This window comes from Rutidosis leptorrhynchoides, chromosome 1 (genome assembly GCF_046630445.1).
Source record: "Rutidosis leptorrhynchoides isolate AG116_Rl617_1_P2 chromosome 1, CSIRO_AGI_Rlap_v1, whole genome shotgun sequence".
NCBI classification, from domain to species: Eukaryota; Viridiplantae; Streptophyta; class Magnoliopsida; order Asterales; family Asteraceae; genus Rutidosis; species Rutidosis leptorrhynchoides.
In genome coordinates, this window is record NC_092333.1 from 474,867,359 (window position 1) to 474,879,838 (window position 12,480).

At 35.7% G+C, this 12,480-nt stretch overlaps 1 protein-coding gene across 1 annotated transcript; it reads left to right on the top strand.

Moving 5' to 3' along the window:
• The first annotated feature begins 4,568 nt into the window (after positions 1 to 4,568).
• Positions 4,569 to 5,552, top strand: LOC139839671 (uncharacterized). Its single transcript, XM_071829803.1, has one exon. The coding sequence runs from the start codon at positions 4,569 to 4,571 to the stop codon at positions 5,550 to 5,552; it is 984 nt and encodes a 327-aa protein (XP_071685904.1).
• The last annotated feature ends 6,928 nt before the right edge of the window (positions 5,553 to 12,480 follow it).

The window sequence follows — 12,480 nt, forward strand, 5'->3', positions numbered from 1 at the left end:
TATGAAGAACACTTAGAACTTGAAGATAGAACTTGAGAGAGATTAATTAGATGAAGAAAATTGAAGAATGAAAGTGTTTATAGGTGTTTTTGGTCATTGGTATATGGATTAGATATAAAGGATGTGTAATTTTGTTTACATGTAAATAAGCCATGAATGATTACTCATATTTTTGTAATTTTATGAGATATTTCATGCTAGTTGCCAAATGATGATTCCCACAAGTGTTAGGTGACTCACATGGGCTGCTAAGAACTGATCGTTGGAGTGTATATACCAATAGTACATACATCTAAAAGCTGTGTATTGTACGAGTACGAATACGGGTGCATACGAGTAGAATTGTTGATGAAACTGAACGAGGATGTAATTGTAAGCATTTTTGTTAAGTAGAAGTATTTTGATAAGTGTCTTGAAGCCTTTCAAAAGTGTATGAAAACATATTAAAACACTACATGTATATACATTTTAACTGAGTCGTTAAGTCATCGTTAGTCGTTACATGTAAGTGTTGTTTTGAAACCTTTAGGTTAACGATCTTGTTAAATGTTGTTAACCCATTGTTTATTAAATCAAATGAGATGTTAAATTATTACATTATTATGATATCATGATGTATTAATATATCTTAATATGATATATATACATTAAATGTCGTTACAACGATAATCGTTACATATATGTCTCGTTTCAAAATCATTAAGTTAGTAGTCTTGTTTTTACATATGTAGTTCATCATTAATATACTTAATGATATGTTTACTTATCATAATATTATGTTAACTATATATATATCCATATATATGTCATCATATAGTTTTTACAAGTTTTAACGTTCGTGAATCGCCGGTCAACTTGGGTGGTCAATTGTCTATATGAAACCTATTTCAATTAATCAAGTCTTAACAAGTTTGATTGCTTAACATGTTGGAAACATTTAATCATGTAAATATCAATTTCATTTAATATGTAAAAACATGGAAAATTTTGGGTCACTACAATTGAGTTCATCAAAGATTATTATTAAGTCAATTTTATAGTTGGACAGTGGATATTATGAAATGGTATGCATGCCTGTCAATTTTTGATGTAAAGAAAGTTTGCCTTTTAAAAACAAATGTAATGTTTGTAAAATGTATCATATAGAGGTCAAATACCTCGCGATGTAATCAACTATTGTGAATCGTTTATAATGTATATGAACGGGTCCTTTCATCATAACCCAACATTTCATAATCTCGACAAAGTAACTAACAAAATCATAATATGCACTTGCCTTAATCTTATCTGAATTACAAATTTTATCGCATTTACTTTATTTTATCTTATAAACTAGAAAATCCAAAATTAGGTAATTTACAACTACTCCTCTACTTTATAATTATCTTAAGTTATAAATATAGGTTCGATTTTTACTGATCTCTTAAAAATTTGACCCTAGGTCATACTTCCCTTACTCACTATAATAAGGAGTAGTACGATTTAGGCCCCGCTAAATATAAATTTAAAACTATTGCATCCTCTCTCGATAGCTGATTCTGACGTCTTGCGACCTAACAACACCGTATAAATAAAACCTTCCGTTTTGGTCATATCGGAGAGGTGTGAGTTTTTGGCGCCGCTGTCGGGGACCTGGTATTAGACAATACTGCTTCTATAAACCTATTTGCAAATATTTACTGGTGTCTAAGAAAGACAATTATACACGGACTTGGTTGTTGGATTTTTCGAACAGTCTCCAATTATATTAGGACGAAAAGGATCGTGCCTATTCGTAGTTGATCTGGCCACTTGGTTTGTTGAATAGTTCGTGCGAAGCTCTGTTATCGAAATACCAGGGAATCAGTAGCAAGAACTAAAAACATATTAACACTTAGGATAATTACCTTAGATTACCCTAGATTACCTTAGATTATCTTAGATTACATTTAGCTTACCTTAGCTTACGCTTACCTTAGATTACATTTTTGGCCATCCAGGAATCTAAGCTACATGTCGTTGAAAATTCTTGGATATATTCGTTGTGGGGGTCGGATAAGTGTAATTTTATACAACAGGAAATGATCGGTAAGTCAGGCGGACAATTGCTCATTTGGGATGGTGATGATTTTGAAGCTTCGAATGTGATTAGATTTGACTGTGTAATTGGTGTTCGTGGGGTTTGGAAACGCAGGGTTATTCTGAACATCCTGAATGTTTACAGGCCGCACGACGACTCAAAAAAACAAAGGTTATGGGATTCGCTACAGAAAATTGTCGAGAATGATGATGAAGCGTGGGTGGTTTGCGGTGATTTCAATGAAGTCAGGTACGGGTATGAAAGACTAAATTGCGTTTTCGATGCTAATAGAGCAAATAGATTCAACATTTTTATCAATTCAAGTGGTTTGGTTGAAATTCACACTGGAGGGCGTTTGTTTACTCGAATCAGTGACGACGGGACCAAGTTTAGCAAACTGGACCGGTTCCTAGTATCCGGGAAATTTTTAACAACTTGGGGAAACATTTCAGCCGTAACCCTAGACAGAACTAAATCAGATCATTGCCCCATAGCTTTCAAAGACGAAGATCGGAATTTCGGGCCAAAACCCTTCAAAGTATTTGAAATCTGGTTCAGCGACAAAGTGGCATCTTAAATCGTGAAGGATACATGAAACTCTACTGATTATAATGGTACCAGATTGGATATTAAATTCAAGGTCAAATTACAAGGAGTAAAGGCAGCCCTCTAAAACTGGAGCAAACAACATTACGAGCTAATTGATATCGAGATTGAGTCTTTAAAAAAGGAAACTGCAGAATTAGAGATCAAGGCCGAATCAGGCCAGATTAGTGATTCTAAATTGGCTTCGTGGAGAGAAAAAAGGAAAGCATGGTTGGAAAAGGAAAACATAAAATCAGATATGTTAAAATAGAAAGCTCGAGTTCGTTGGGCAATCGATGGGGGATGAGAACTCAAAGTTTTTTCATTCACTCATAAGAAATAAGTATAACAAGAGCAATATCCGGGGCCTTCAAATCGATGGAGTATGGAATGAAAACCCAAACGACATCAAAGAAGAGGTTTTTAAACATTACAAAGCAATCTTTGAAGAACCTGATGTGCTGAGACCATCTCTAGAAGATCTGTTATACCCCTCGATCTCGAACAGCGAAGCCGAGGCTTTGGAATCTAATTTTTCTATCGAAGAGATATATGAAGCGGTTAAGGATTGTGGTAGTAGTAAGGCTCCGGGACCCGATGGTTTTAATCTTCGTTTCTACAAGGTTTTTTGGGATATTATTAAGGGTGATCTTCATAATGCTATCAATTGGTTCTGGGCAAAAGAGGAGATTTCTAGAGGGTGCAACGCATCATTCGTAACACTTGTTCCAAAAAAGCCCGAGTCTTTGGGATTGGGTGATTTCCGACCTATTAGCCTTATAAGTAGCTACTATAAAATTGTGGCAAAAATGCTATCGAATAGGCTTAGGAAGGTTTTACCAAATCTTATTGGCTCGGAACAAAGCGCGTTCTTAAAGGATAGATATATCTGAGATGGAATCCTTATCGCAAACGAAGCCGTTGATTATCTTAAGAGTAACCACAAGCAAGGTATTATCTTCAAAGTTGATTTTGAGAAAGCCTTCGATAGTCTAAATTGATGCTTCCTATTCGAGGAAATGAAGTGCATGGGGTTCGGGAAAAATGGATAAATTGGATTGATGCTTGTCTTAAATCGGCCTCTATCTCCGTGTTGGTAAACGGCTCTCCCACCAAGGAATTTTCTCTTGGGAGAGGCTTCCGACAAGGTGACCCTCTTTCGCCCTTCCTTTTTATCTTGGCGGCGGAAGGGCTTAATATTTTAACTAAAGTGGCTATCGATAAAGGTCTTTTTAAGGGGGTGGAAGTGGGTCATGATAGAGTTCTTGTTTCACACCTCCAATTTGCGGATGACACGATATTTTTCGGTGAATGGGGTAGATTGAACGCCTTAAACTTACGGAATCTCCTAAAGTGTTTTGAATTATCGTCCGGTTTAAAGGTCAACTTTCAAAAAAGTTGTCTCTATGGTGTCGGGGTTAACTATGAAGAAGTTACTCGGGTAGCTAGTCACATCGGGTGTCAATTAGGCAAACTTCCTTTTGTGTACTTAGGGTTGCCGATTGGGAATAACATGAAAAAGTTGAAAGATTGGAACCCGGTACTTGAGAAATTCAAAGCTAGGCTCTCGGGTTGGAAAATGCGTTCTTTGTCTTTCGGAGGAAGATTAGTACTAATTAAGTCGGTTCTCAATAGTCTTCCGTTTTACTTCTTCTCACTATTTCGTGCTCCATCGAGTGTGATCAAATTATTAGAGTGTGTGAGGAGAGTGTTCTTTTAGGGCGGTTCGGGTTCGGGCAATTTTATTAATTGGGTCAAATAGGAAAAGGTTATATCCTCATATGAAAAGGGGGGTCTTAATCTCGGGTCTTTAAAATACAAAAACTTAGCTTTGTTGGGTAAATAGTGGTGGAGGTTCAAAACCGAAACTGAGTCTTTTTGGGTCAAAATTATTAAAAGCATTTATGGTCCGTGTAGTGGTTTAATGTCGAGGATTGTCTCGAATCACACTTCTTCATCTTGTGTGTGGCTTAATATAATTGCAACAGGTGCTCTCTTGGACGATTCCCAAGTGGCGTTTAGCAACTCATTCGTTAAAAAAATTGGCTGCGGGAACAACGCGTCTTTTTGGACCGAACATTGGATTAGTCAAGATAAACTCAGCACCCTTTTTCCAAGACTTTACAGGTTAGAATCCAACCCAGATGCTCGTGTCCAGCAGCGAATACAAATGGGGTCTGCAGATACTATCTTTTCGTGGAATTGGATTCGAGTTCCTTCTGGCTGTACAGCTTCTGAATTGAATGGTCTGCAATCTCTTCTGTCATCAGCTATTCTGGATCAGAACATGAATGATACATGGCCGTGGGCTTTCGCAAGCAATGGGCTCTTCTCAGTTAAAAAACTAACGTCCATCATAGAAGAACAAAATCAGGCTTCATCTTCGCAGCAGGGTACAATGAGAAACAAACTTGCACTGAAAAAGGTGGAAGTCTTTATTTGTAGAACACAACTCAAACGTCTGCCTGTTAAAATTGAACTTGACAAACGCGGTATTGACCTTCATAGTGTGAGATGCCCCGTTTGTGATGACGACCTTGAATCTCTTGATCATGCTCTTGTCTCTTGCAAGCATGCTAAGAAAATTTGGGATCGAATTCACAAATGGTGGAATCTTAGCTTCTCGAGCCCTTTCTTCCTCGAGGATCTCATTAGTCTCTCACGCCCGGTTTCGTGTAATGCCCCCGAAATATGGCAGGCATTAAAGTGGATAGGTTTGTATTGCATATGGAAAAATTGCAACAATTTGGTGTTCAAAGGCAAACCTTGGAGTGCCCCGATGATCTTCAACGAGATTCAATCGATATATTTTTTGTGGATGTCAAATCGAGTAAAAGAAAAGTGTTTCGATTGGCTTACGTGGCTCTCAAATCCCTCGTTGTATCTGATAGAGCGGTATAAACAATGATATTAACAATAGAACCATGGTTAAAGGTGGGTGTGTCATCCACAGTTGCCTTGGGTTTAGGTCAACGACACTTGCAATCAAATAGCCGATTTACTTTCGGTTTCCAAAGCAAAGTGCACATTTAAAAGGCGGTTTACAGTCCCACATGACTATAAAAATGTAGATCCTTTAGGAAATTGGATCTTTATGAAAACATTTGATCTTTTAAAAATTCAAGCTAGATTTTACCCTAGACAAGTTTTCTGATTTGACCCACCATCGGTGTTGCAAAATATATTTGTGGATCAATATTTTGGCTAAACACATTTAGGTTCGTGTAATCCACTGCTATCCCGGTATCGGAAAGCACACATCCAGTTTACTTGTTCCGTATATTACCTTTCGGTAAACTACCGTCCGGTTGTAAAGGAAAGCGATGAACAAGAAACTGTTAAGGCAATGTCTAATGACATGCATTTGTTCATGGTCTAATTACGTGTCGGATGCTAGTACTATCCTTGGTAGGAGTAATAGTAAAGATCATCCTATGATTTTTCGGTCTGGCACAAGGTCCTGTCTCCGACCATGCTATGCAACCACCGTTCTTACGGTTGACACCCGATTTGGTTCAGGTGACCTAATGAATTCTGTTGAATTCCCAGGATTTTACGTTCAATGGTAATGAACGCATTGAAAATGGATTTTCAGAAAACAAATCGGTTTTAATTTTGATCAAAATATTTTCTCGTTCAAGCTCGAGTTTAGATATCATCGAATTCCATGAGTTTGAATTCTCAATCTTTAAGGTCAATCTCAAGGATTGAGTAATATCAGGCTTAAAAGCTGATTTTTAATCTTTAAGGAGATTATCCTTTCTGGGGATCTGATTCATTAGTCTTATCAAGCTAATTTGCATGGCGCCCCCCCATTGTACGAGATAAATCCTTCTCATGGTTAGGATAAATCTGACCACTTGGCGACCCTGTTTGATGCTGAGGTCCGTGGATTTCCTGCTGATTTTAGAGATGACTTTTCTAGATTTTTCGTCAACCTACAGCTGGTCTGGACGACAACTTCATGACCTAAATCAAGAAGCGCGTGTCTTTTTCGGAAGACTTTACTTCCTTTTAATGATGGAATTGATTCATCGTGTAGATCCATCTTTTCTTTCAAATATATTACAATAAACCGGGTAAAACTGTTAATTAAGTCCAAAACAAAAGCACCTGCAATAACTTTACAGAAACATGTGATAGATAATTTTTAATTGAATAACTTGGTACATTCTCCCCACACTTAGTTTCTTTCTTTGCCTTTTTATTCTTCTTTATTCCTTTTTAAATGAATTCAAGCGTTTTGGGTTGTTTCTCAATTTATGTCCTCGAGGTAACGATAATTTCGGTATTAACACCTAGTTTTCATCGTTCATAAATATGTATAAACATGATTTTGACTTCATTTAATTGAAAATTTTGAAAAATTTTACTAGAAGTGGGTAGTCAGTATATAAGACTAGGGCTGTTCCTTGTTATCAGAGAGCACTAGATTCTAATACAACTACTGCGTTACTAGTATTTTAGTTGAAAATTTTTCAAATTTTCATGAAATTTGGCAATTAAACTAAGTATAAACCCGAGAGAATTTATAACCCTTCCCCACACTTGAGATCATGCAATGCCCTCATTTGCATGAAATCAGACTATAATTATAAATTCATGAGGGTGATTAGTGTAGAAAAGTGATTAAAAATACCGAGTTTGTAATTACAAAGCTCGTCGAATGATTGATGGCGCCTCATCGTTCATTCCTCCATTTGTTATATAACATTTGTTATTTTGCGTCTTGTCGTCAAAATTAGTACCTTTTGCTGAACTTTAATGACAGTCTTTGAAAGTGCATTGTTTTACCCTGTTTTGTACATAAGATAAAATACAAACATATATATATATATATATATATATATATATATATATATATTTTTTTGAAGTTTGGTTTATAACCCCACTTTTCAAAAATTTATAAAGTATAATATTTTTGGCATACTTTAAATCAATAAAATTAAAAATAATGATAACAAAATTTGTCGCCCCGCCCTCGGGTAAAGTAATTTCGGCTTAATGACCTAGTCTTCAACTCACGACGAATTTTAGAAATCATTTTTTCAAATTAATGAATTAAAGTAAATTTTGTTTTTAAAAACTTAAATTAAAATGCATATTAATTTCATAAAAAAAAAACCTACAAAACAAAAATTCAGAATGGAGGGAGAAAACTAGTTCTTTAGTGTCTGCTAGCGGAAAAGACCAATCGGGTTCCATTCTCGGAACTACACGAGAACAGAACAACTAACTCTAGATAGCATTTTCTTTTTAGAACATTTGAATCTCCCCACACTTAGGTAGCCGTGGTGTCAAAATTGTGATTAACTTCATCGTTAATTTCTCTTGGTCCATAATCAACTTGCATATTCGTGACTTTTTCTTTAAGCCATTGGTCGGATTCCTGTGTAATATCCACAATTTCAACTAGTTTCTCCTTTTCTTTAGGTGATAGATTGGATACTAACCGGTTACATAACTTAAAGTTCCCCTTGGTTCTAGCATCGCGAATCCGTTTAATAAGTTTCTTCATTGAACTATTAATAACGAGATCATTTAATTTCGTATCAACAACGGGGTTCTTTGTTATCATGTCATCATTAGGTGTTACTTCATTTTCCCCACACTTAGGCGTTTCATTATTATTAAGCACTACCGTTGGAGTTGGTAAAACAACATGGTTGTTACCAATCGTTTTTGCTGGTTCAATGGTTTTGGTTGGTGGAGATTTAGACTTTCGAATCATAAAGGTGATCGATTTGTTACCACTACTAAGTGTCATTCTTCCATTTCCTACATCAAATAACGCCCCAGTGGACGCAAAGAATGGTCGACCTAAAATTAGAGGAATGTTTGGGTCCTCTTCTATGTCAATGACAATGAATTCGACTAGAAAGGTTAAATTACCTACTTGAATGGGTAGGTTGTCAGCAATTCCAACTGGGTGCTTAATGGTTTGATCAAAGAGTCGAACACTCATATCCGTTGGACTTAACTTACCTACACCTAATCTCTTATATAAGGAAAGAGGCATAACACTCACACTTGCACCTAAATCTGCTAGTGCATCATACATGACACAATCACTAAGTAGACAAGGAACAATAAATTCACCCGGATCACCTACCCTAGGTGGAGGTTTTGGTGGAACTGTATTCACCGGGTTTACTTCTACGGCTTTTGTTTCTTGTACTTTCTTATTCTTTTTCTTCTTCTTCTTTCCAGAGGTATCACAATCTTTATTACCTATCACTTGCTCATACTCAACTCCTTTTCTTGGAAACGGGATGGGTGGTTTGTATGGTGCCACCATTGGCTTTACATACTCGGGTGGTTGTGGTGTAACTTCTTCATTGTTACTCTCATCTAAAACCTTCCCATCTTCTGGTGCTGGTTTTTCAGAATTCGTTGAAACCATATTAACATTCTCATTCCGAGGATTTACTTCAGTATTACTCGGTAGCTTTCCTTGTTCCCTCTCACTCATCATGCTAGCAAGAGTACCTACGTGTTTTTCTAGATTCAAAATGGAAGCTTGTTGAGTTCTTAATGACTGATCAAACCTCTCGTTCGTTTGGGTTTGAGTTTCAATAAATTGTGTTTGAGATTCAACTAGCTTAAATACCACTTCTTCCAGATTTGACTTTTTCTCTTCGGTTTGTTGTGGTGGTTTATACAAGCCAGGTCTTTGTTGATTGAAAGTGTTGTTTTGAGTCGGTTGGTTATTCGGACCTTGTTGGTTATACGAGTTATTGTCGGGTCCTTTTGGATTGTAAAGAATGTTTTGATTTCGATTGAAGTTTGGCCTTGGCGGTTGATAATTATTCTGATAACTATTTTCCAGCCTTTGGTTCATGTAGACAACATTCTCACGTTGTTCCATCGTTTGTTCAATGTGACAGTCTTTCATTAAGTGTGGTCCACCGCATTGCTCACAACTGATTCGTATTGCGTGAATATCTTTATTCATCTTTTCCATTCGTCTTTCGAAAGCATCTATTTTTGCGGAAACGGAATCAAAGTCATGGCTAGAATTGGCTCTAGCCACTTTAGATGAACGAAAAATATCTTTTTCTTGGTGCCACTCATGCGAGTGGGAGGCTGTATTATCAATAATTTTGTAAGCTTCAGTTGCGGTTTTCTTCATGATGGAACCACCAGCTGTTATGTCGATGTCTTTTCGTGTAGCAACGTTGACACCTTGGTAGAATATTTGTACTATTTGGTAAGTGTCTAAACCGTGTTGAGGACATCCTCTCAACATCCTTCCGAATCTTGTCCACGCCTCATATAATGTTTCATTTGGCTTTTGCGCGAACGTAACAATTTCTCCTTGAAGTCTCACGGCTTTAGATGCCGGAAAGAATTGTTTAAGAAATTTTTCAACTAAAACATCCCATGTGTCAATCGCCCCTTCAGGTAACGATTCTAACCAATCTTTGGCTTCTCCCTTTAAAGTCCAGGGAAACAACATGAGATAGATCTGCTCATCTTCCACTTCTCGGATTTTGAATAGTGTACAAATTCTTTTAAACGTACGAAGGTGTTCGTTAGGATCTTCATTCGGTGCACCACTGAATTGGCATTGGTTAGTTACCATGTGTAGAATTTGTCCTTTGATTTCATAATCTGGCGCATTAACTTCTGGCTTAATAATGGCGTGACCTTGGCCCGTGCGTGTGGCTCTCATTCGATCTTCCATACTTAGAGGTTCCGTTACTTCCATAATTGAATTTGTTGAATACGAATCACTAGAGGACTCTGATTTAACGGTTTGTGGTTCAGGAGGAATAATTAGTGGTTCAGGATCTTGGAATTGTTCTTGAATATGCTCCGGGTTCTTAATTGTGAAGTCGGGTTCAAAAGATGGATTATCGGAAATTTGAGTTGGAGTTCTTGTTCGACTAGATGACGATTCTAAAGAAAAATCAACGGCGACAATATTTGCTAGATGTCTTGATCGAGTTACAGGTGGTGAACGTATGAAAGGTGGTGAACGTTTTGCTCGGTGCATTCACTGAATATCCTATTAGTTTTTAAAAAGGAAAGAAAAATTATAATAAGTTATCCAATTAATAGACTTTTCTGATTTTGCCCACGTTTCGAATAGCCAAAAGATGCAGCAGAGGGGCAGGATTCGTTTGGTCTCAATATAATTGAGTACTGTTTGGCTCCAATAACCCGGTCCACGTACAAATCCAACTATTACTACGAACCAGAAAATTTTGATGTCTATCAATTTAACCACTTAAAATAAATTTTCGTAATTTTAAGAAATTTAGATAAGAAGTAGAAAAAATTCTAAGTCCTAAAACTAGAATAGCGAGAAATAAGAGAGAAAAAGAGTTCGTCGAAAAGTGTCGAAAAATGAAAAAGATGAAGAGTGGTTTGTAAACACGCGGTTAATCCAACCTTATAACGATCACTATCTTAAAATTAAAGCTACAAATGGAGATCACTAATTGGAATTGTAATTGATACATAGGTAAAAGGCGTCGAAAAATACGAAATATGAAAATAGCACGAAAAATGGCGTCGCAAAATTTTAAGGCACCTAAATCTTAGTCTAAAGAAAAAACACTTAAGGGATTTTACGGCAAAACTAAAAATTCTAGAAGTAAAAATAACTATGGCAAAACTAAACTTAATACTAAAAGTTTCGAATATAGTCTAAAAATCTAAAGGTAATAAAACTAAAAAAAAATTTTTTTTTTTTTTATAGACAAAATCTTAAAAATATATTTTTTTTTATAATTTTTTTTTTTTTTTTTTACGTTTTTATTTTTTTACGTTTTTTTTTTTTTTTTTTTTTTTTTTTTTTTGCAAATATAAATTAAAAATATAGCGTTTTAGTGCTCCCCGGCAGCGGCGCCAAAAACTTGATGATGTAGCGTGAGGGTACGAAATAATATTATTTTTAATACAAAATACTACAAAATATGACACAAGTTTTATTAATTTACGGATGGGATATACCTAAACCTTGCTACAACACTATAGGCAGTGTACCTAATCGTAGAGTAGTGTAGTTTTTAGTAAGTCCGGTTCGTTCCACAGGGAGCTGGTGATACTTACTATATTTTTAACAACTATATTTATACAAAATATATATAATTATATAAGTAGTAATATTATTATAAAAGGGGGGTTTTTACCGTTTAATGACCGGTTTGTCGATTTTATATTTTTAAGCGTAAAGATAAATGACAATAATTAAAGTGCGTAAAATAAATAAATGACGATAAATAAAATAACAATAAATAAAATTGCGATAGAATAAAATGACAGTAAATAAAGATACGATGAGAAATATAATAAAAGAATTATGCTTATTTAAACTTCCGTAATCATGATTTTTGACGTGTTGATTTTAATTTATTACCATGGGTTAATTGTCCTTTGTCCTGGTTTATTTGATACATCTATCTGGTTTTTGTCCATAATAGTCCATCGGTCATAAATATAAAGTGCGAGTATCCTCGTCAAATTACCCTTATACCCGAAGTCAAATATTCCAACTGATTAAGGATTTAAACTGTGACGCAGTTATCACTTCTGTCAACAATTACACCAGTTATCACTGTATGTAATCTACCCCTGTTTTGATTAGATATGAATATTAATTTACCCACTTGATCAGTTTGAATAATCAATTACCCAACCCGAATAATTAATTAAATGATTATAATAGATTCCATATGAACGTCACTAAATAGGACAACCATAATCATTATTAATTATTAGGATAATTAATTTGAAGATAGGTTCGACAGACTCCAATGAGTTGTCACTCAATTAGACAATACCCCCCATCTATTAATAGTCAATAGTCCAATTTCCACAAGTGTCGG